Below are 26081 nucleotides of genomic sequence, written 5' to 3'. Positions count from 1 at the left end.
ATTTGGAGAGAAGTTTACCTAATGTTTCACCTCTTCTGCATCTTACTTTCCTCAGTCGCTTTATATTCTTAAGCCGAAAGAAGTTTGGTATGTTTCACTGTTTATAGATGATCTTTTTTTATACTATGTGTCAAAAAGGAAAGTAACAGACAAGTCGTAAGTATGAAGGAGATGCAGTGGGATATTTGGCAAGCATTTGTCCCACATTGTACACCTACATTAACCTCAAAATCATACCTTTGTACATTGTCCATCTTAACTACACTTCTCAAGTCTGTATATAGTGTCATGACTACCAGTCCCAGCAATTAACAATTAACTCATAGACCATTTCATTTCCTGCTTTGACTCTCATCTCATACTTTTGCTTTGTAGTATTGTGGCTTATACTACAGTTACCAATCAGAATTACATATCATACCTTTTAAGTTCTGTATTGGGTGCATTATGCATGAAATTAATAGGTAAAATTTCCAATAGTTAGTTGTAGAAGTATAAACGTCTCCATGACAATTAGGTTGTTGGGTGCTCTAGCAGTGTGGGTATGAATTTGGATCTAACCATTTTGTTTTGATGACCTATAAGTTTAATTTATTCTTGGGACTTGCAGAAGATTGGACTCAACTTATGAGAGACCTTGTATGTGGAAAGAGCTAATGAAGTCTGTATTTGACACCTCCAGTTTGAATCCCAAGATGAAAACAGTTGTTTGGAAAGAGAAAGAATATAGTAGGAAATATATCATTGTTTTAAAGGGTTTAATGCTATGATTCCTCCACAGATTATTCATTAATTTCACCTGGCTGAAGCTATGTCTTGTCATCAATTTTAGAGTGTGCCTGGTGTGCTGACTGTTGTTATGGCTGGGGATGTGCCGGGAGTCAACAATTTTGTTGTCAATGCTGGCTCCAGTCCTGATCCTGTAAGTTAAATTTAGCTTTATCTGTTTTTCCTGTGTCTATATCCAGATAACTTTATCCCAGAGGGTTGGCCACAAACCACTTATTGCTATGTCGCGTTGTTCTCTGCCATCAGGCTTCCCTCCCTTCATTTCATGCCATACTCATTCCAATACCTCTCCACCTTATCCTTACACATTCACTCCCATTTTCTCATTCCACCTCTGTCCCCTTTAAGTTAGCATGGAATGCACAGTTTGGAAAAATAGGCAGTCCTTGTCATAAGTTAAGGATATAATGCAAAATACAGTAAACTTTCCTTTTTATGTGGGGGTTAGGGAACAGAGACATCCTCATACTGACCAAAATGCACAAAAAATGAAAGCCCATCTTAAAGGGTCACAATAGCCTTGATTTGACCACAGTAATCCCTCATTTATCCAGACGTGCAGGATCCAGACATATTCATTATGTGGATGCTCGACCTTGACTCTATTAAACTATTGTTCGAATTAACTTTCCTTTATCCGAACATAAATGTCCCCGGGAACTTTGACCGGCCAGCTGACATGTTCAGACAATCAGTATCGTGGCCACTGGGCTTTAGCCGTTCATGGGAAATAGACCGTAACCCACAACCTGAGCTACAATGTCTGTCCGCCCCTGTACTGAATGGTTAAAGTCGCATGCTGGCCCGATCACTCCCTACAAATTTCCAGCACCCTAGTAATACTGACTGTAACCCACAACCAGTGTCATAACACCCATACACATCCCCACCAACTGTCCAGTGTCATGCGGCCACCAGGAGTTGCATTTCCCAACGGCCAGTGCGCATAAGACAGACCACAAACTACAAGTACATGTATGGTGACAGCACCTGTCCACCTCTATACCGAATGGCAGGAGTCCCCCCAGCCTCTGAGATTAGTGCGAAACCCCCCACCACACACGTCTGTCCACTTCCCTAACGAATGGTCAGAGTCACCTGGCAGGCCACATTAGTCATACACTGCCTGAGGCAGCAGTGTACTGGTCATCCACTGTTGTCTTCATGTGATAACCCTTGCATGAGTGACCAGAAATTAACTTTGTATACAGATGTCAGTTTGCTGCGTTTTACTTCCTCTGTGCTCAGAGGCAAGCGTGGGGTGCAATATTGCAACATTGTACTGCTTGGCGACCTCCAAGTCTGCACCTCAGTTCTCACCTTTGTCTCCCTTGTGTGTGGCCATGCTCTAGCAAGCATGGCTGTGAATGTGGTTGTCTTTGTGCTGGTTCCCTACCTTCTTCAGGTTGTGGCTCTCCTTTACTGCATTCTCGTGTGTGTGATGATGGCTCCACCACCACCTGAGAAGCAGAGAGGAAGGTTTTGACTCTGGAGAAGAAGCATGAGATATTGAGCAAGGTTGGCGTAGGCTGGACCACAGGATGCATACTGCAGAAATGTGATCTAGTCTGTTCAACATTGTTTGATATAAGGAAGTCACAGGACAAGCTTACGCAGTACGGAAGGGACTTCAGTGAAAGCACACATGGAGCAACAGGAAGGTCACGACCCAGGCCCGGCATGCCATTATCGACCAGTCGATGTTGATGTGGTTTCACCAGCAATGTGCTGTTGACTTGCTTGTGCATGGGACCGAGTTGAAGGCCGCAGCCGAGAAGTTTGCTTGCCTACACAACATGCGTGACTTCAAGACTTCCAAAGGTTGGCTCTTTTGCTTCAAGCTTCGCCATGGACTTAAAGGCCGTAAGGCACATGGCAAGGCCTTAGACGTGGCAACATTAGGATGTAGACCTGTTTCGCCAGAAAGTGCAGCACCTGATCAAGGACGAGGGCCCTACCCTTGGTCAAGTCTATAATGCAGATGAAACTGGTCAATTCTACTGCTCATTACCCACAAACACCCTGGCAGAGGAGAAGGAAAAGACTGTGCCTGGTCGCAAGTTATCCAAACAACGTGTCTGTTTCGTTCTGTGCTAATGCTAACGGGATGCACTGCCTCAAATCTGTTATTGTTGGGCGTGCAAAACAACCACGTTGTGTCCATTGGTTGATGGATAGCCAGCCTGTTGTGTGGCACCATTTTGTGAAGGCCTGGTTTACCGACAAGATCTTCAGAGACTGATTCCACAGACACTTCATCAAGGAGGTTATCCATTATCAAACGGAGGCCCTTGGTCTCGCTTGCGACAATGTGAAGGCACTCCTGTTCCTGGACAATTCCCCTGCGCATCTGTCTGAGAAGGATTCGGTTGCTGAATACAGGTGCATTAGGTGCATGCTTCTGCCAACTGATACAACTTCTCTTATTCAGCCAATGGACTAGAGTGTTATCGTGGCTGCTAAGAGACTGTACAGGTGTAGGTTCCTCAATGTGGTGATGGTGGTGCTGAAGGATGAGGACAGGGCCAAGGACATACATGGGGAGCAGACTTTGCAGAATCATCGATGTAACGACCTGAAGTCTGCAGTGTTGAACTGGGAGAACACATGGAAGGAAGTCTCCATGAAAACCCTCAAAAGCGGTTGGTCTTATCTCCTTCAGGGAAGCAAAGCCGAGCACGACTTTGAAGGGTTTGACATGGATGATTTCCACCTTTGTTTTCACACAGCAGGAGAGCAGGTGGACATCGACAAAAGGAGGGATTGGCTGGACGATGACAGCTGCGATCCTGGTTGTCAGACGATGTCTGATGAGGAGATCGCTGCTGCTGCCTCTGCGGGCATGAAAGAGGACAGTGACACTGACTAGGTGCTGGAGTACGCTAAGCAGCTGCACTGTGACAGGGAGTTGGTGCTGCTCAGCCTGGCGATGGAGCTGCGGGCAGTCAGGTACACTATGTTCCTCCAGCCTAATTGTTGGTGTTATCATCAGACCAGGATCGACCCCTTCTTCAAGCCCTGCCACCCCCACAAGTGCCAGCCCGTTCTCATCATCATCACTGCCTTGTTTCCGGCCATCATCATCAGACCTGCAACTGAGCACATTGACAGCCGTTGAGTCACTGTTGGATGTAAGTTTACGGGTGTCTCCATAGTGTCGTGAGGCGGGTAGGCCACCATCACCATGCTGCACGACCCCACTCATCACAGTTCCAGCAGGTAGAGGAGGAGGAGGAGGGGTTCTTTGACCTATGCCAAAGTCGAAGGTCAGCCACAAAACCACATGAGACAACTGAACACCTGTAGGAGGTGTGCAGGTTATGAAGCCTGTCTGCTGTGCACTGGATGGTAAGTAGCCTAAGCGAATGTTTTTTGGCAGGGAACTTAAGTTTTTTTCATAGTTTTCTTGATATATAAAATTATTTTAGATATTCCTATTTGTGTTTTGATGTCAAAATATGGCAAATTGACTTGAAAACAGTGCCAAAAATAGGAGGGGTACTGTACATACAGTGGTGTAGAGGTAGAGTGTTTTTTTTTTTGTTTTTTTTTCTTCATGGTTTTCTTGGTGTTTAAAATTATTTTGAATATTTGTGTGTGTGTTTTGATTTCAAAATATGGCAGAATGACCTGAAAACATTGCCAAAATTAGGAGGGGTACTGTAATTACAGTAGTGTATAGGTAGGGTGTTGTATTGTTCTTATTTTTGTGTGTGTGTGTGTTTAAAATTATTTTGAATATTCCTGTATGCATTTTGATTCCTAAATATGGCAGAATGATCTGAAAACAGTGCCAAAATCAGGAAGGGTACCATATATACAATAGTTTATAGGTAGGGTGTTTTTTGGTTTTCAGTGTTTTTTTGCATGGTTTTCTTGGTGTCTAAAATGATTTTGGATATTTCTATGTGTGTTTTGATGTCTAAACATGCATGAATGACCGGAAAACACTGCCAGGTAAGCAGAGAAGCAGAGATACTGTACAAATAGGTTAGGAGTTGGAGGTAGGGTATAGGTAGGGTCTGGGTATAGTAAGGGGGATATTGTTCATTATCCAGATATTGCCACTACCCGGACATACCTTTGGCTCTATTACGTTGGATAGTTGAGGGAGTACTGTATGTGATTGCTTCAGATCCCTTTGTAGTTCCGTAAGGCATCGCCAGATACAGTATTAGAATCTGCTGCTTGAAGTGTATTTTCAAATGCGTTAATATCAAATTTTGTTAAGTCACCCACATGACCGTACCATCTCAGTACACTTTGCTCGATTCTGGTGTCCACAGACTTCCTCACTCCTCATCTTTCACGAATCACAATATTTTGTATCCTGTCCTCTCTCTGTAGTCAACATACATTCCACAGCAGTCCCATCTCCACTGCTCTCACTCTTGACTTTTCATTTTCATGCCATACCATAGTCTCACATCCATATGTTAAAGTTGGCACTAACACTTTCGCATAAGATTCGTGCAACAACAACAGTCAAGCTCCTGTTGTTTACCAAGGCCTTCATAGCACCAACTACTTTCCTTCCGTGTGTCACTCTACGTTCCACTTCTTTTGCACATTTCCCTCTCTTTTCTAAACTGTACCTATGTATTTGATCTCCCTCACCAGTTCCAGTCTCTCTCCATTCACTGTAACATCACATTGGGAGCCACCTTCTCTCTCGATAACAATAGATTGGTGAAAAAGGTATATCTGAGCAAACTTGAAGGAGGGAGGAGGCGAGGTAGGCCAAGGAGAAGGTGGAGGGATATGGTGGATGAGTGTGTATGGAAGTCCGTGAGGCTAGGGGACTGAGAAGAGATTGAGCTGGCTGGATAAATGTTGTGAGAAGAAGTGCATGATCAGGGATTTGGCACCCCCTTTTAACCCGATAGCATTCAGATTGACTCTGTTGGATATGTTTATGTGAAGCTACAGAATGTGGTGAAAGTTTTTGGCAAATCAGATAGAGTCAGGATTCTGGGGGCTTGAATGATGATTGAATGGAAGCATGGCCCATTTGAATAGGGCACTTGGGCTGTCTGGATGTTGCTACTCCTCACCCTGTCCTAGGGTGGGAAAGGAGGTTTAGATGATGATGATGATGATGTTGATGATGAGTAAGTCACCCCCAAATGCTCATTAAAATGGTGTAATCAGAGACATGAAAAGTTTTAAGGCAAATTAAGTATTATAATAATGTGGCATAATGTACTATGCTCAGACCTTTGACTTGTATTTGCTGCCCAGGTGTTTGCGGGGCAGCGAGTGACATATGCTGGTCAGGCAGTGTGCTTGGTGGTGGCAGAGAGACGTGACACAGCCGTGCGTGCTGCCAGGCTTGTGAGGGTTGAGTATGAGGACATCAAGAAGCCAATCCTTACCATTCAGGAGGCACTCAAGCATGAGGAGAGGACAGAGATGGCTGTCAACTTCACCACTGGCAAGAAGGAGCCATATACTTTGGGTGATGCTGAGAGTAAGGTTCACTTTACTTTTTAACACTTACACCCAATACATGACACTGTTGCAACACAGATGATTATTCAGTATAACAATAGATCACTGGGTGTGACCAGTTTAAGTGGCTTGCTTCCTGCAGTCCACAGGGTTTATGCCCAGATGAGCCTGGAGTTAAAACGGCAGCAACAATAACGAACATTTTGGTGTGGAGAGAAATACCTTTGCATGCTGGTACCAGTGTAATTGGGTGGCTCCATTGCCAGGTCTCACAAACATCCCTCAGTTTCTTCCCTGTTCCCTGGTAGGAGGAAGGTGGACTGCAGGAGAAGGAAAACTTCAGTCATGAGTCCACTGGATTCACATTGGTTGAACTGTTACTGCTGTACTACTACGGTATTTACCACTTTTACTACTTTGACTTCTTCTACTGCTACCACTGCATTGACTTCTGCTACTACTACTACTACATTTATTACCACCACCACCACCACCACCCATTTTACTTTTTCAGGTGCCCTGCGTGAAGCCAAGCATAAGTTGGTCGGGGAGTTACATCAAGGCTCCCAATTTCACCTGACCATGGAGCCCATATCTGGCCGTGTGGTTCCAATTGAGGATGGTTACGATGTGTTTGCTACCACACAGTGGCCTACTGAGACTCAGTCAGTCATAGCTCAAGTTTTATCAGTACCAGCTCACCAGTAAGTTTGAATAGACACCCTCATTGAATTTTTTTATGTATTTTTCATGTTGTTTTTTGTTTTTCTGGACAATATTTAGTTTAGAACTTTTCCCTATTGGCGAAAGGAATAATGGAAGCTGTACAGTGGCTTCCCATTTATGCAGTAGTTTGTTAATATAGGAGTACTGGGCAAGCAGATCCCCTATATGAGAGGATACAATTTTCCAGCAGAAAAGCTGATGCATTAACTAGCCCCCATTCCTGACCCCCACTTTCCTCTTGAAGGTCCCTCTTTGACCTAAACTGGAGGACAGGTATGATTCCTAAGGACATAGGAAACTATCTATCTATCGCCAGATGCCTCAATCCCTTTTGGGGTGGCCACAAACAAATCGCCTCCACGTCGCCCTGTCCCCCGCCATTTCACTGCCCTGCTCCAAACTCACCCCTCCCCCCCTCTCTCTCATATACCTCTCCACCCCATCCCTCCATCTCATCCTCGGCCTCCCCCTCCCTCTTCCCCCCTCCACCTCACTCACATACACTCTTCGTCAGACTCTCACCCTCCACCCTCTCCACATGGCCAAACCACCTCAGTGTGTTCCTCATAACGCTTCCTATCACATCCACACCACAACGCTCCTTTATATCCTCATTTGTCAGCCTGTCTTTCCATGTAACTCCACAGGCTCCTCTTAAGTAACTCATTTCCACTGCTTTCACTCTTGACTTGTGTCCTTCCAACAACATCCAAGCTTCACTTCCATACGTTAGAGTTGGTATCACAATACTGTTATGTAGTAACTTTTTCACTTCCATGCTCACTTCCCTGTTTCTTATCACTGCTTTCAAAGAACCAGCAACCTTTCTTCCCTGCTGTACCCTTTCAAGCACTTCATCCCCCAAACCTCCATCCTTACTCCTCACACTACCCAAGTACTTAAACATACTCACATTTTCCAATTCCTCACCATCCAACCTCGCTGTACATTCACTGACTTCATCTCTCTCAAAGACCATCACTTTACTCTTCCCTACATTCACCATTAGATTCCGTTTCTTACACACTCTCCCAAACTCATCCACCAAGCCTTGCAGCTCCCCTTGGTCATCACTTAACAACACAGTATCATCTACAAACAGCAGTACAGGGAGTTTCCAAACACTATCCTCTCTCACCAGGGCCACTTCAACATCCACTACCCTACCTTGTACCTCTTTTATTACCCCATCCATGTACAGATTGAACAAGCATGGAGACATGACTCATCCCTGTTTCAACCCAACCTTCAAAGAGAAAAATTCACTTTGTTCACCATCCACACGCACTGCAGCCTTAGCACCATCAAACATACTCTTCACAGCATTCAACAACTTCCCATCTACTCCATATACAGTAGAACCTCTTTGGTCCTGACCCCTTTGATCCGGACTTCTGTTAATTCGGACAAAATTTAAAGATAATATGCTTCAAAAATATGTTGAAAGTACTGTAATTCTAAAATCATTTTCAGTATCGGCGCGGAAAGCGATCGTCATTCGTTTAGTCTCGGATCAAGCTAGGTTGCAACATGGGCGCCTGTTTAAACACACGCTAGCATTTGTTCCATCAACTAGTTCACCAACCATTTATATTTTTATGCTGTACTGTATTTCAAAAGTTAATCCTCCTTACCATGCCCCTTAATGCAAGGGTAGCTTCTGCAATGAATAAAGATGTTAAAAGGAGGAGTTTGCCTACACAAAAATGGGTCAGAATATTCTGCAGTGTTTAATGATTACTGTAGGTTATTTTTTGTACTTAAATGTGCTTTACTTGTACATCAAACATTAGCTTCTTGCCCATATGGGTGTTATCAGTATGCCAAAGATGACAATGTATTTTTTGCCTACATAAGTTTTATTTTTATTCCAAATATTACAGTTAATTAATTAATTTATTTTTTTGCCTACACGGGCCATAGTCACTTACTACAATTTAAAATGTAGGCTAGTTTCTTGTCATGGCCTAACCTGTATATTATGCATTACAAAACTGTCATACATAATTAGTTTGGTTATTTTAGTATCCTTTCATCATTTGCAGTTATGTAGGGTTGACATATGCCACATATGTTAATAATTAACAAATATACCGTATGTAGACAGTTTTTGGTATGAACTGGAGATTACCCTGATGGTCCAGACAATCTGCTAATTCGGACAACCCTTCCCCCCATATAGTCCGAATGAGAGAGGTTCTACTGTATTCTTAATACTTTCCACAATCCTTGTCTGTCCAGCCTGTCATATTCTTTCTCCAAATCCATGAAAGCCGCCTACAAATTCTTTCCCTTCTCTAGAAGCTTTTCCACTAAAGATCTATGAATGAATATCTGATCTACTCAACCTCTTCCCTTCCTAAAGTCTCCCTGTTCTTCTCCAACTAATTCTTCTGTTCTTTCTCTAACTCTGTCAATAAGTATCCTACCATACACTTTTCCTTATATACTAAGAAGACAAATGCCCCTATGATTACCACACATTTCTTTTTCCCCTTTTCCTTTGTACAAGGGAATAATTATACCTGACTTCCAATCCTCCGGGACTTTACCTTCCTCCCAGGCCAATCACCACATCTTCCACATCCATTCTACTACTATCTCTCCCCCATGCTTCAGCATTTCACCACACATTTCATCAATTCCTGGGGCTTTCCCCAATTTAACTTTCTTCATTCGTTTCATTTTCGTTTTCGTTTCGTTTTTAACCCGCGTCGTCCCGAGGACGTACTTCCACGTCCTCACGTTTTGTCACAGCTAATCCCGAGGACGTACTTCAACGTCCTGCAATTGCAAGGTTCATAATTTCCACAATTTTCAATTTTCGCCAGTCATTTTTGGTACGTATACACGGGACACCTGCCTCAACAAGATGCCAGGCAGAGACAATGCCTTACCCAGCATGACCTCCTCCCCCCCCCTGCATGCCCTTTTCTCAGCAATTCACCTGTTATCAGTGACCTGGCCAGTATAGCCATGTCATGCCACGATACGAAATTCAGGGCCAGAGTGATTCCCCAATCAATGACAATGTGGAGGACAAACTTTACATAGCATTAGAGGAAGAAACAGTTAGAAATGATGATCAGGTAATGTGGCAAAAAAAGGTCAGGTATTAGTGAGTGAAACAATGCTTATAATGCCTATATTACTGCTTGAAAACCAATATACTTTTGTACTACATATAAATTCGTAACAGTAAATAAATAAATACCGTTTATGAGTGGTGTGAAATAGTTATCCTCCCATAGAACTCGTTTTCTTTGGTGCCATCCTGATAGAAAACCCAGTAAAGTAAGGAGGCTCTCCTACCTGTAATGAGTATTTTAAACCTCAGGTGAGCGATTTCTCTATGAATTTTCAATGTTTCTCACCAAAAGCGAAAGTTTTAGCAAAAAAAAAAAAAGGTCGAAAATTGCCCGGGATTGGGGGGTACCAGTGGTCGAAAAGTGGCCGGGACGGGGCGGGTTAAAGGCTCCAACATGCTCGCATGTGTCGGCCTTGGTCACCTAATGGCGGCTCTCCACACTGCACGATCCATTGCAGCCTCCCTGTTCAGTCCCTTAACCCTAAGGTCACTTAATGACCTCGTCCCATGTCTTTCTCGGTCTACCCCTCATAACCCCACCCCCAGTATTAACACTTCTCACCTTCCTCACCCAATTATCATCCCCCATCCTCTCCACATGTCCAAACCACCTCAATCTACCTCTCCTCATCACAACACCAATACAATCTCCAGTCCCATCCTACCTCTCAACTCTTCCATCGTAAACCCAGCCCCTCCAGGCCTTGGACGCAGGGACGCACTGCACATCCACCTAATCATTGTCATTTCTGTACATCTGAGCCGGCGAATGTCTTCTTCCTTCACTGCCCAGGTCTCATTACCATACAGCATTACACTCCTAACACATGCTGCATACAAAGACCCCTTAGCACTTAGGGAGAGCCCTCTCAATGTCAGGAGGGGCAAGAGCTCCCTGAACTTCTTCCAACCACTTCTCACCCTAGCCACAGAGCTAGCTCCAGCCCCACCTCCAGCACACAACATGTCTCCCAAATAACAAAACTCTTCCACACACTCAAGAGATTCACCAGCAAGTTCAATCCTTTCACGTCTGACAATCTCCACCTGCTCACCCCGGCACGCCGTACACATAAAATCAGCATTATCTCGCAGTCTACCTCTGATGCCACTACATCTCTTATGCACCCATTTATCACACACACTGCACAAGATGGAATTACTTCCCACGCCCTTGTGGCAAACTGCACGTGGCCACTCTCCCTCGTCTTTGACAGTACCGCCACCAACCCTTGCTTCCACAACTTCCACAACTTCTATCCTACTGATTTCTTCCTGTCTTCTCACCTCCCTCCTTCTCCCAGCCATTCCCCAGCCACTTATACTCGCATTACTTCCATCCTGTATGTTCAACAATTCCTTAACCCCTAAAGCGCGGCCATGAACAGTCGACCCCCCCCCCCCCCGAGTGGCGGGGTTGTATCTCAGGTCTGAGTACCTGTAGGAAAATATTAGCCAAAAATCAGAGATTAACCCTAGAACATTATACTTGGTATGGCAGATAGTACTTACATTCAGCTTTCTCCAGAGACAGGTGTTGAGCCCTCGTGGACTACTCAAGGACTTGTGGAGACTTGCAAAGTTGGGTAACCAAAGCTTCACTTTCACATCTCCAGCAACCCAGTTTCCCCTCTACCACAGCCTCATTCTGTCACAGTAAACATTATACTACAACGTAGAGGTAGTTTGGAATCTGTATTTGTACAATAAGCACTGAAAATAAGGCTAAAATCAATGGAGCGTACAGCCGACATGCAGCGCGGCGGTGGTCTTCCCGTCACTCAACAAACATTTCCATTTTCACACCTAAAAACATGTATACTACATTATTTTCAATTATATTACTTCCCAAAAGATCACCGTGGCGCGCTTTTTATTCTGCCTTACGCCCGTCACTTTATTCTCGTTCCTGTTGGCCGCTCGCACTGACTCAGAAGAGCTAGAACTCGCCATAAAGTCACTTTGAAAGCCTGCGGTAAACTGACGCTAAACAGGGGCAAACCGTGCGAAAAAAAGCTAGTGTTACAACTGGGGAAACAAGCGTTTCCTATTAGCATAAACTGCTTGTGAGAGGAGAGCGCAGATTTACAGTTCTGAGCAGTCAGAGCGCTGCCATGTATCACAGCCAGGCTGGCCGGGCCGTGGTGGGGGGGGAGGGGGGGGAAAACGTGATACTTGGCAACAACTGAGGTCAGTAGTACAAAGGTAAAGTATGCTAATTGTAGCTAAAGGGTGGTGGTACTGATAGACAATACCAGCTGGAACATCCTTGCCCGCGTTTATTCAAAATTAACTCGAATCGCAAATGCAACTCTCCGCCGTTATGTCCTTTTTGGCGAGCGTCGCAAACGCGACGATCCGCGTTTAACCCCTTAACCGCGGGGTGTCACTTTCGTGACGCTTGGGAGCAAGGGATCATACCGCGGGGCGTCGCTTTTGTGATTCTGTGTTATTTTGAATTCAGCGGGCTTTCAAGTGGGGGCTTGTATCATCTATCAGTACTGACAATGTCCAACACTAGTCAGCACTCCTAATCTCATCTGTACTCCCATCCATTGTTGACAATTTAGCCATTTCTCCCCGTTCTTGACTCCCCTCCCTACCCCCCCTCCATTACCCTATCCTCTCGCCTGCCCGGCCATGCTATGCTAAGTAAATCTTCCCTGGAATTTTTCACTGATTTCATCCATTGAAATAAGCCCTATGTCATATTCTTATACCAAATAATATATACAAGAAAGAAATCAGGTAAGTGAGAGTGCCATACACCTGGAATTGGCTAATTATCACCTGACAACACCTCACATGCACTCGTTCGCTAATTTTCGCTGTTTTTTTCCCCTTGAAATATGCCGTATAATCTATTTTCGTAATAAATATACATGTAAGGAGAGAAGGGAGAAGCCTAAGTGATATTTACATTCACCTGGAACTACCTAATTTATAATGTATTGTCTAGATTTCCTGCCAATCATATCAGTGCTACACAAAGCTGTTTCAAGATTTAACATTGGTAGCTCTGATTATATATCTCCTAAGTAGGCCTCTAATCTATTTTCGTAATAAATATACATGTAAGGAGGGAAGGGAGAAGCCTAAATGATATTTACATTCACCTGGAACTACCAAATTTATAATGTATTGTCTAGATTTCCTGCCAATCATATCAGTGCTAGACTTAGCTGTTTCAGGAAGTAATATTGGTAACTCTGAATAACCCCTAAAGCAGGCCTCTAGGCTGGCTGGCCTGGCCCCTGCGTTATCAGTGTACTCTCATCTTCCGAAGTGAGAGGACGTATGTTTCATCTTGCTGACTTCAAGGCCTTTTTTCACCCCCATGCAAATGGCTCTGTGACCTTTACCCCCTACTAAACCTCGTGTGGAAAGAGGTAAAGGGCTGACAATTGATAAAAGAGTGACTACGATCTTTCTATTGAGTAAAACAGTGCAAGTGGAATTGTAAATAATGTGTAAACAGCAAGTGAAAGTAATGAATGTAAATATACCTGAACAATGGAAAATAGTTTTATAAGTTATTTCAAGTGACAGTGCACAACACAGTGTAAATAAAATAGAAATGTAAATAACGTAAATAAAATAGAGAACGTAAATAGAAATGTAAATGAGTAGTACAGGTAACTCGCACGGAACACGATCTCACGGAACGCGCTCGCAATTATACGCGGTAAGGGCTGGGATACATATTAGACAACGTAAGATTAAAAAACCATTATGAAAACTACAAATTAACGCAGGAGAGGCCTTTGAAAGATCAAATCCTCGAACGTCACCGCAGCGCGCGGTTTGTTTTGATTACGTGACGATCTAGGCGGGAAATTATTCAGTGAGTGAGACATTCCCGAGTACAGTAGCACAATATTTGTAAGTTAAATATTTACAGTACTGTACTGTTCTGGTAAGTTTATGTGCAACTTAAAGTACTATTAAATAACGTTAAAGCAAGAAATAAAGTCTTATAACCAGTTTACCTGATAGGCGTCAGAATATTGCCTTTTTTATTTGTTCGTTTTTTCCACAGTGCTGTTCAGTATTTGTAAGTTAAATATTTACTGTTCTCGTATGTACTGTACTTGTAAGCACTTAAATAAAGTTAAATCATTAAATAAAGCCTTGTAACCAGATAACCCGAATTATATGATTACCCATGATCGGCGTCGGAATATTGCCTTTTTTGTTTGTTCGTTAAACTCTTACTGTACTGCTTTTCTACAGTACTGTATTTGTAAGTTAAATATTTACTGTTCTGGTATGTACTTGTAAGCAATTAAAGCATTAAATAAAGCCTTGTAACCAGTTAACCTGATTTATATGATTACCCATGATCGGCGTCGGAATATTGCCTTTTTTTTGTTTGTTCGTTAAAGACTTATAATAAGAGAAAAATACATTTTTGTCTTGGTATCTTTACCTATTTGCTCAGGTTTGCTGTAATGGTTTGCAACTTGTAGAAAACTGAAAACTTTCGGGAAGTGAACGAAAATCTGGGACATGACCTTGACTTCACCGTCTCATGTATCATCTGTCATATCACCACCGGCTATCGTGATGAGTGGATGTACGATTTTTTCGCTCGTGGCCATGCCTAACCACACATAGTTACACCCATTATCTCGACCCAGACAGAAAATACAACCTTTTTCCTCCCTTGCAAAACACAAACAACCACCCTGTTTACGAGACAGCAATATATATTGCGAAAATAACAAGGTAAAATGATAAAGATGAACGTAAAATGATTGAGAAAGATGAACATGTTATGATGGAAGAAATACGTTTTCCCCGTCTGTAAACGTATTTATTTCTGCTTTGTATCTGTATTCGTAATAATTAGACTTATTGTTAGTTCTGAAACTGCATTACGATTCTATTTTTAGCCATTCTCGTGGTGTGGGAGCTGGAAGTTGTGACACAACTTCCTTATTGCTAATCGGACTGACCCTCCACTTTATTCTCCCGTGGCAGAGTCTAGCCTTGCAGGACGTGCAGTTTTCTCATTTAGGACTGATAATTCAACTCTTTCGCCCCCTTTTCCAAGCATGGGCACAACGATAACGTAAAGAATAACTCGAAACTACCATAAACATATATCAAAAAGGTGAAAATGTATTCATAACATTTTTTTTTTCCAGCCATTCCTAACAGATTATGTACTGAAATCATTCGATATCACAGTACTGCATTTCTAAGTTAAATATGTACTGTTCTGGTATGTACTTGTAAGTTAAAGCACTAGTACCAGTTAACCTAATTTATTACCTATGATCGGCGTCGGAATGTTTCCTTGTGTTTACGTACAGTACTTGTGTTGAAGTTTTGCTCAGGAGTACTGTATTTGTGAGTTATAACATTAAATAAACCTTCTAACCACTTAAAGTGCTTTCTAGTGACAGATAACAGCAAAACAACACATTTGGGGGGTCTAGGGAGCAAAATACGGAGTAGTTTAAATATACGCGATTTCGCACCTAACACGGCACGGTAGGAACGAAACCCTCGTGTTCCGTGCGAGTTACCTGTATTATAAGAATACGAGTATATACCCTAGGAGTAATGAAAGTGAAAGTTTCACTCTAGCATGTCTGAATGCTATGAGTTATGAGAGTGAAGATGAAAGTGACATTCACTCTCAATGCCAGTATACAGGACGAGAAAGTGAATGCTACGTATTTTACTGAAAGAAATTGAATCCCTACAGTGACAATAAACTAATACTACTGAAGGAAACTTATGGATAAAGACTGTAGATATATATAAGTGTTATATAGTAATAGAAATATAAAGTGTGAGGGGTTTTATGAATAATAAATGACAGACTACCATGAGCGAACTAGTGCCAGTGCGACGATCAGACGCGCTTGTAATTTCCATTGCTTTCACAGTGTTTTTTTTTTGAGTATGGATCCCAAACTACTTGAAAATTGTAGAATAGTGTTTATAGTGTTTGTATCTGGCTGTGGTAATCATATTACGGGTTGTCGGGAAGTGTAAAGTGGAGACTTCGTTACCCTACTTCAGAGGTCTCCACAAGTCCTACGGTAACCGACGAAGGCTCAACAATCATTCCAGGAGAAAGCTGAAGGTATGTGCCATAAGCATATGTAATTTTATTATTCTAGGACTAATAACTGAATTTTGGCAAATATTTTTTGAGAGTCTGTCGGAGCCCAAATAACCCCGCGGCACACGCAAGTCATTGGTAAACAAGCCCGCGGTGTAGGGGTTAAGGGGTTAAAAGTGTTTTCTCCATATGCTCACTTTTTCTCCCTTCTCCACTAGTAATCTACCATTTTTATCTTTCACTCCCCTGCTAACCTCACTTCCACCCTGTCTTACTCTCTTCACCTCTCTCCAGAATATTTTCTTACAGTCCCTCCACTTTACACTCAAATTCCTTCCAAATTCCTCATCCACTCTCTTCTTACTCTCTCTTACCAATCTTTTCACCTCTCTCTTTCTTTCTACATATAACTCTCTTCCGCCTGTCAACTTCTTCCACGCCTCTGTTTCTCATCCATTCATTGTATGCTTTCTTTTGTGCCGCAGCCTGTCTCACCTCTTCAGTCCACCACGCTGTTCCTTGCACCCCCCTCCGTCTTCTCTTCCTCCCACACATCACATCACATGTTGCACATGTTTCTTCTGTAAATATCCTGCACACACCTTCCACATCCCCCATCTTCTCCAATTCATATTTGCCCAATCGTTCCTCCACTTCTCTCTAATACTCTGCCTTTTTCTCATCCTCTTGTAACCTTTCCACTCTCCTTGCAACTACTCTTTCCTCTCATCTTTCCCTTCTTCTGTTCCTCCATCTTACATGGCTCTTGATTCTTACCGCCACCAAGTAGTGGTCAGAAAGTCCACTCCTCTAACCTCTATAAGCTCTTGCATCCATTACACATCTTCGCATCCATTCATCCACACACACATAATCAATCATTGCCCTCCTTTCATTCAGTTCACCACCCACCCTTCTCATCACTCGCCATGTATACCTGTGGATCATTTTATGCCTGAAGAGGGTATTGGCTGTCACCAACCCCCTCCCAGCACAAATGTCCACTAACGCACTGCCATTCTCATCTATCTCAGCAGGCACACCCCACTCTCCAACTGTTCCATCCACCTTCACATTCCCTACTTTACCATTCATATCACTGATCAAAAACGCTTTCTCATTCCTTCCAAACTCTTCCATGCACACTTCCACATTTGTCCAGATCTCTTCTCTCACTCTGCTAGCACGATTTTGCGTTGGCGCATACACACACAATCGCCCACATTTGTATTCCAACTTTCAGCTTTACCCACATAATCCTTGACCCAACTGATCCATACTGTCTTATGCTCCTCTTCCATCTTTTACTCACAACTATACATACTCCTTCCTTTGCGCTCTCATTCTCACCTACTCCTGCACATATACCCCATCCATACTCCCATTCTCTCACACTTTCTCCTCTCCATTTTGTTTCAGTTATTCCACATACATCCACTTTTGCACCCTGAAGCACCTGGACAATCTGTCTCTCTTTCACTTCATCATTCGCTCCTCTTACATTCCATGTAGCCATTACCAAGTCCTTTGTCTGGTCCTGGGTTGTCATTGTTGGGTCAGTCCTTGTCAGAGGCTTCTTGTTTGTTTTTTTAGTTAGTTGTTTTCTGGGGAGGGGCACTAACCCTCCGCCAACCCTTTTAGTCGCCTTTTACGACAAGCAGGGATACTGGGGGAGTATTCTTGAAAAAAAACCCTACCCCCAGGGGGTAGGAAACTACTTCGAGATAAGCAGAGAGAAGGCAGTAACACTGAAGTGGTTGAAAGGTTTAACCTGTACCACACTAGTGGCGTAGATCTACGTCCCCTTCAAAAACACCAGTGACGTAGATCTACATGCTGCTGCATTCAGAAGCAACCGAAGTAAAATGGAAGGTAATAACGTATCTCGCTAACTTCAGGCATTTCTTCGCTACGCTTACAACACTGATTTAGGAGTGCGGGAGGCGAGTGAGTCTTCACAGGCTTACAGCCGCTTTTCTGTCTCAGTAACTTTGAAGATTTCAGAGGTCGAGTGACACCAACATGACTCAATTCAACCTACTTTCTGGCTTTGGTGATTATTAGTGCCAGGGATCTTATATATTGATTTATTAAGCCCATTTACCCACATAAAAAAAATCCAAAATCGGTTCACAAGCTCACGGCTGCTCTGCTCTCTCAGTAACCTCGAAGATTTGAGAAGTAGAATGGCATCCTGACTCGATTCAACCAACTATCTGGCTGTAGTGATTACTTTTATTAGTGCCAGGGATCTTATATTGATGTATTAAGCCCATTTAACCAGAAAAAAAAAAATCCAAAATTGGCCAGCATAGAGCAGTTTTTTTTTTTTTTTTTTTTTTTTTTTTTTTTTTAGCACGGTATGGGTTAAGTAAGGAGGGAACTCATCTCCTCCCCATCCCACCCTACCCCACCCCATCCCATCCTATCCCCCCAAAAAATAATGGTACACACACATACTTCCCATCATCCAAACTCTGTAGAATTCCTTGTCCAGCACTAATAATAAGGGATTGTGCTTGCTGCCTTCATGTGATGCCATTTTTTGACACTAATCTTTGCACAGGACAGTAAGAGATGTCAGTACCATTGTGCAAAGAATGCACCTACTTCATGTCTAGGAGAAAATGTGGGCCACTGTGTGGTTATAGTTCTTGATCTGTGTAGGGAACAAGGACATGCCAGGGATTATGGGAGCATTATGGTGGCTATGACATCATTGCACAAGCAGTTTGTCATCATGCAGCCTGGCCAGCCTTTGGCATTGGTTTTGGTTTAGTAGAGACCTGCACAAATCACATGCAGTTTCCAGTTGCTTGGTGATCATAGACTCAGTGTTGAATCCATAGGTCCTGCATAAAAGGGAGAGTCTGATGTATCTAACTCCTCTAATTTGAACACACTTCCTTGAGATTAATAGACTCAGTGAGATAGCTAGAAAACAGATTTAATATGCATTATCATACTGATGGGTTAATAGGACTATGCAAGTAATCAGGACAGTTCGTGAATGCTTATGGGCATTAACTGTGTCTCAGTAACAGCCTCATGGATATTAACATGAAGTAACATATATCATGCATACCTGTACATTAAAGTGTTGGCACTTCAGTTGGCCATTGTAGAACTTTCAAAATAAATACTCTCATTTGTATATCACTGATATTACTTGAAGGTGAGGAATGTAAAAGGCCATAATGATGATGTTGCAGAATCAACATCAGCGTGCGTCGCATTGGTGGTGGGTACGGAGGAAAAATCAGTCGTGGGAATGTTGTTGTGGCAGCAGCAGCAGTGGCGGCCAGGAAGCTGACCCGGCCAGTCAGAGTCGTCGTCGATCTCAACACTCACATGGCATTGGTGGGATGGAGAGAACCTTTCCTTTCAAAGTTTGAGGTAAGTTCAACATAATCCTTTCAAAGTGCAATAATCCCTCAGTCAGTAATGTGAGTGTGTTCCTAGAAACTACTGTGTTTAGCAAAAATTGCATTAGTTTCATCATCATCATCATCTGGAACTCCTTTCCCACCCAAGGGCAGGGTGGGGAGTAGCATTGTCCAGACAGCCCAAATTTGCCCATTCCAGTGGGTCATGCTTCCATTCATTCATCATTCAAGCCCCCAGAATCCTGGCTCTGTCGGATACGCCAAAAACATTCACCACGTTCTGTAGCTTCACATAAACGTATCTGATTGAGCTTTAGTTTCATTTCATTTATAAAGGCTCATATGTTAGCCTTGGTCATCTAATAGTGGCTGTCCATGCTGCCTGATGTCTAGTAGCCTCTCTACTCTGGCCCTTATCCTTAAGTTCACAGTATATGACCTTGTCCCAATTACTTTTTGGTCTGCATATGGTGGTAGGTGGAGGTACTTACCATCTACACACTCATTGTAGTTCTGCTCTTGGGGACTGCCCTTTCCTTTCCTCCTTCCTTCTTTCTGCCCTTCCTCTTCTGTCTTTCTTTCCTCCATTTTTTCCTCTTCCTTCTGTCTGTAGATGACTCTACACTGAGTGACAAGTCAAATGGTTTCATGTACACCAGGAAACCATTTACTACAGTGGGTGGTAACCTTATAATCAAATTTTGATGCCTGGTGGTTAGTGGTAATTAAGGGCTCCAGTCAGATTGAGCCTGTGCAGGTTTATATCCAAGGGATGGTTGGGGTTTATTGCTCATGTAATGCTGCTCAGGGATGAGTGAGATTGGTCACTTTCTCTTAAATGTCAGCACCAACTTGCATGGCCCCTGGCTTCTGCACTTCTTCTGGGGCAACAGAGGATTGGATGAGAATGACAACAGGGTTCTTATGATTTAAATCATGTGATTTAAATTGATTTAAAGTAGAGTGAAAAAAATCATGATTTAAATAAAAATAGATTTTTTAAAAATATAAATACAGTACATCCTTCAACTTTGCGAATTTTAACTTTGCGATTCACCAATTTTCCAAGGTAGTTTCATAAGCCATGTATTTTTTAACATTTATGAACTTTACACACGATCACACACTTTGCGAGGTCGAGTGGTGGGAGAGTCGTCTTCCCGCACTAGTTTGCCACGTGCAGTAGTGACGTCATGGTTCACTGGGCAAACTGCGCCTCCTAGTTCGGTGGTCTGCCGTCCCGCCATGTTTGTTTGCACCCGTTCCCAACCAAGGTCAGTGACCCTCACAATTTCGTGGTGCTCCTCGCAATATCCCAGCAGTCTAATCTTGCATGAGTGTTATCATGGTGCCAACAGGTAAGAAGAACAAGAAAATAAGTTTGGAGACTAAATTGAAAATGATTGAAAGGAAAAAAGCAGGTAAAGGTAACTCTGCTATTGGTCGGGAGTTTGGTGTTGGTGAATCGACAGTGAGAATGATTTTAAAGAACAGTGAACAAATCAGGCAGGCAGCAAAGAACTGTGGAGGTGCTCAATTTGATGGTAGAATAGTGATGGTTTGATAGTGATGACGTAGGCCCCGTGGGGCCACAGTAGCCGTACCCAAGCCTCGCCCCGCCACCAGTCCCGTACACCACGCCAGTCTTTGCATCAGTGTAAATGCTTTTTTTTTTTTTTTACCTATGATGTTTTTCTTATTACTGTACAGTACATCTGTTCATGTTTGTTTCATTTATCACCGTAAAATTAAGAGGTAGAGTCGAGAGAAAGAGTGGGAAAAGGTGCTTACCTTGGGGTGATGTCAACCACTTTGCCCATAATTCATACAATGGAACCTCGGTCCTCGAACGTCTCGCATGTCGAGCAAATCGGACCTCGACCAAATAATTCAAGAAATTTTTGCTCCAGAGGTCGACCAAAATATCAGACCTCGACCAACCAGAACGTAGCCAAACGAAGGGGAGCTGGCCGACCGACAGTCATGCGTCCACCTTTGTTGTTCGTAAACGTGGTTGTCCTGCTGTGCTTCACATTTTTCTTGATTCAGTGCAGTATTAGCCCCTAATAATGGCTCCAAAGAAAGCAAGTTCATCCAGTACGGCTACTGGCAGTGAAAAGAGGAAAGTAGTGCGGAAAATAATTGAAGAAGTGGAAAAATTATTGCTTATCTTCATCAACGAGAAACAGTTAGCAGGAGACAGTGTTAGTGAGTAAATAATCTGTGAAAAGGCAAGAGAAATATACAGTCACCTCGTAAAGGAAAGCACTGGTACCAGTGCTGAAACTTAAATAGGTAAGCATCTGGGGTCTTGGAACGGATTAAAATGATTTATATTATTTCTTATGGGGAGAATTAGTTCGGTTCTTGACCAATTCGGTCCTGGAACAGCCTTCCAGAACGGATTGTGTTCGAGGACCGAGGTTCTACTGTGTATTTAATTGTTTCAGTTCTGCAAATTCTGATTTTGGGAGGGTTTTTGTCGACCACATTCTCGCAAAATTGGAGGAAGGACTGTGCAGTAAAAATGAAGAAGACAGAGAATGTGACGGATGTGTATTGTACAGATGCATCATGTCTGCTTGGCCTGTACTCTTCTTGTACTGATCTTGATCAAGTCAGGCACCAGTGATTGCCTTTTGTTACAAGGCAAATATTAAAAAATGAGGAAAGAAGGCTCTTTGATAATTACAATAAATATGATTATACTCAGTGTTAACTTATGAACTAAACTATTCTTTGAATGCACAGTAACATGAATCAGTCTAATGATTATGATCCTAATTTGACAAAGTATAAAACTTTTAACACTGATGAAGGCTTAATACAAAAAGTCTTCATAAAAGTGAAAAAAAAAAAATAATAATAATTTAAAAAATCCAATTAAGTACAAAAAATTTAACTTTAAAAATCTGATAACAAAATACTACAGATTAATATATATATATATATATATATATATATATATATATGATATTTTTTCCAACCCTGAGTTTGAGTAACCTCCCCCATACCAAAAGTGCTAGCCTGTGGTGCACTGCCCTACTCCCACTTCCTATTCACATTATTATTTTCAGTTTTGTAAGTGTGCTTAATTGAAGAGTGATAGGGTATATACTACGGTAATCATGCCTAATGGATGCATTGCAGCAAGTGGGAGGAAAAAAGTCCCAGTATGGTACTCTGTTGACAGAATTCCCAAAGGCACAAACAGGGTTGGAAAAAAAAATTACAGATTTTTAAAAAACCTGATTTAAATAAAGAAAAATCTGAGTTTTTCCAACCCTGGATGACAGTGATGATGATGATGATGGAGACCAACAGTGTTCTTACCTCTCACTCTCTCCACCTTGTTGTCATCCTTCATCCTCTCCATATGCCCAAACCATCTCGGTTTACCCCTTCTTATCACATCACTAATATGTTCTAGTCCCAACCTTTCTTTCAACTCTTCAACTGCAGTCCTAATTCACTTGTCATTTGTACACACTACACGTTCATCTGATCATACTTGATCTTGGCTGTCTGTTATCTTGTTTTTGTATTTTCTTGTAGGGAACAATTTGCAGTCTCCTGACCATTGGTTCCTTCTTGTATAAAAATTTCTGTATGGTTAAGTCTAAGAATATGCTCCTCTTGTACTGCTCATCTTACTACCATAGAGCGTTACACTTCTAACACGTGCTGCATACAGAAACCCCCTAGCACAGAGGGAGAGCCCTCTCAGTGTCAGGAGAGGCAACAACGCCTTGATCTTCTACCAAGCACTCCTTACCCTTGCTACCGTGTTTGCTCCAACCCTACTCACAGTACATATCATATCCCCCAATTGACAAAACTCCTTCACACAGTCAAGAGACTCTCCAGCATGAATAATCCTTTCCTGCCTCACTCATTTCATACTGCACATGTGAAATCTGTTATTTTGCACTCAAACAATACTGCATCTCTTATACATCCATGTCTCACAAACATTGCACAAAATATAGCTGTTTTCCACACTCTTGTGGGAAACAGCACTTCTGGTATGAGAGCACCACCACTACCCATCCTGGATATCATCACTTTCATTTTGTCCGTGTTTACACTTAAACCCTTGCCTGCTCGAACAAAAGGCTATTGTCAAGTAGTGAGAAGTCATATTTATCACTGCAAAGAAAAGTATCAAACAGTTTTGTGATGTATTTTGTTGTATCTGATACATTAAATAAGTCCATAAGCAATATTAAGAAATGGTATCAACCCTGACCCTTCACTGCACATCTATAATAATGAATAATGGCATGTTAAATGGAAAATGCTCCTTTGTTAATGAACGGCTTTGTAGTGACAAATGTGTTCAGTGAAAGTGTTAAATAAGAAATTGCTACATGAGGCTATTTTACTTTAATCCTGTCACTGTATATGGTTAGGTTAGCATAGTAAAACACAGGGGTTAGTGCAGCATAATCCTTTCAAAGTATGATGTTACCATTAGCTGAACATGACTGGACATGAATGAGTGATTGGGGTAGAAAAAGGAAACCACTTAATCTCTTCACTCCATTGCTGTATTTTAAATTTTCATTGTGCAACCACCAGACAGTTTTTCTTCCAATTGGGACAGACTTATACTGCTGAATTGTTTAATGAAAGCATTGTGTAAATCTTCCAGTTCAAAAAGTATTTCCACTCATCCATTCATCATCCAGTCCTTTCCTGCCTCATCTGGAACATAGGGGCCAGGGGGTAGGCAACTCACTCCAGACATATAAAGTGGATATGATCAGCTTCTCTTAACCCATAGTGGCATTTTGTAGCAATAAACCCAGCCATCCCCTGCATGTAAAGTCTTGTGAGCACCATCCAGCTGGAGTGCATTAACCCACGGGACCACTAGGTGTTATATGGTCGTTACCACCCAGGAAGATGGCAGTGTGGAGGAGGAATGGCAATTGTTATGGCAATTGTTTAAGAGTGCTGTGGTGAGGCATGCAGAAGAGGTGTGTGGTGTGAGACATGTGGGTGGTGGTGTAAGAAAAGGAAGTGAATGGTGGTGCGAGGAAGTAAGCATGGCTGTGGCTGAGAAGAGAGGTGCATATGAAGTGTGGCTGCAGAGGAAGGATGAGGTGTCGTATGAGAGGTATAAGGAAGAGAGGAATAGGGCGAGAAGGGCTGTGCATGGTGCTAAAGTGGCAGCAGATGAGAGATGGGGTATGCGGTTGACTGAGAATTTTCAACAGAATAAGAAAATGTTTTGGAAGGAGGTGAAAAGGGTGCGAAAGGGAGAGTCTGGGAAGGAAGATCGAATAAAAACAGAGGATGGAAGGATGTTAATTGAGATGGATGCAGTAAGAAAGAGATGGGCAGAGTATTTTGAAAGATTGTTAAGTGTAGAGGAGGAGGAAAGGGTGGCTGAGATTGTGGCAGATGGAAGGGTGCAAGGAATAAATGTGTTGGGAGAGTTGAATGATTCTTTGATCATGAAGGAGGAAGTGCAGCAGGCAGTAAAGGAGATGAAAAAAGGGAAAGTTGTAGGTATGCATGGGTGTGCTGTGGAATGCCTCAAGGGTGGTGGAGTGACTGTTGTTGACTGGTTAGTAAGAGTGTTGAATGTGTGCTTTGTGAAAGGTATGGTGCCAGTTGACTGGGCAAGTGCTTGTGTGGTCCTGTTGTATAAAGGTAAGGGTGATAAGTATGAATGTACTAGCTTTAGGGGTATAAGTCTGTTGAGTGTTGTATGTAAGGTGTATGGTAGAGTATTAATTACGAGAGTTAGAGAGGGTACAGAGGGAGTGATTGGTGATGAGCAATGTGGCTTTAGGAGAGGGAGGGGATGCATGGATCAGGTGTTTGCTGTGAGACAAGTATGTGAAAAGTATTTAGCGAAAGGCAAGGATGTGTTTTGGGCATCCATGGATTTAAAGAAAGCGTATGATAGAATTGATAGGGAGGCTTTGTGGACTGTTTTAAGATTATATGGACTTGATGGTAGGTTAATAAAAAGGGTGAAAAGTTTTTATGTAAATAGTAGTGTGTGTAAGAGTGGGAAATACTGTGAGTGATTGCTTTCCCATGAGAGTGGGGCTGCGGCAGGGATGTGTGATGTCGCCTTGGTTGTTTAATATTTATATGGATGGTGTTGTAAGGGAGGTGAATGCAAGAGTTTTAGGTGGAGGTCTGAGTCTGGTGAATGTTGATGGTGGAGAGTAGAATCTGAAGCAGCTGCTGTTTGCAGATGATACTGCACTGGTGGCTGATTCAGAGGAGAGATTGAGACAGTTGGTAGAGGAGTTTGAAAGGGTGTGTGAAAGGAGGAAATTGAAAGTAAATGAGAATAAGAGTAAAGTGATGAAGTGTACGAGGTCTGTAGGTGGTAGGAGGATGAATATAGTTTTGAATGGTGAGTTGCTTGAGGAGGTAGAGTGTTTTAAGTATTTAGGGTCACATGTTGCTGTGGATGGAAGAATAGATGCAGAAGTGAAGTTTAGAATGAATGAAGTTGGAAAGGTGCTGGGAGGAATGAAAAAAGTGTTTAGATGTTGTTCTCTTAGAAAGGATGTAAAGAGAAGGCTGTATGAGG

The 26081-nt window shown here is 42.5% G+C and overlaps 1 protein-coding gene across 1 annotated transcript in view; it reads left to right on the top strand.

Moving 5' to 3' along the window:
* Positions 1-26081, top strand: part of LOC145414384 (uncharacterized) — a 175556-nt gene that overhangs the window by 24960 nt on the left and 124515 nt on the right. Inside the window, exons 9-12 of the mRNA XM_080283922.1 lie at positions 833-922; positions 6031-6259; positions 6755-6944; positions 19346-19529. Coding sequence (XP_080140048.1) covers positions 833-922; positions 6031-6259; positions 6755-6944; positions 19346-19529 — 693 coding nt within the window. The remainder of the gene's footprint in view (positions 1-832; positions 923-6030; positions 6260-6754; positions 6945-19345; positions 19530-26081) is intronic.

Source organism: Coenobita brevimanus, chromosome 99, assembly GCF_032717465.1.
Source record: "Coenobita brevimanus isolate Jiangsu-jjx chromosome 99, ASM3271746v2, whole genome shotgun sequence".
Taxonomy (NCBI): Eukaryota; Metazoa; Arthropoda; class Malacostraca; order Decapoda; family Coenobitidae; genus Coenobita; species Coenobita brevimanus.
This window is presented reverse-complemented; position numbering and strand designations above follow the sequence as displayed.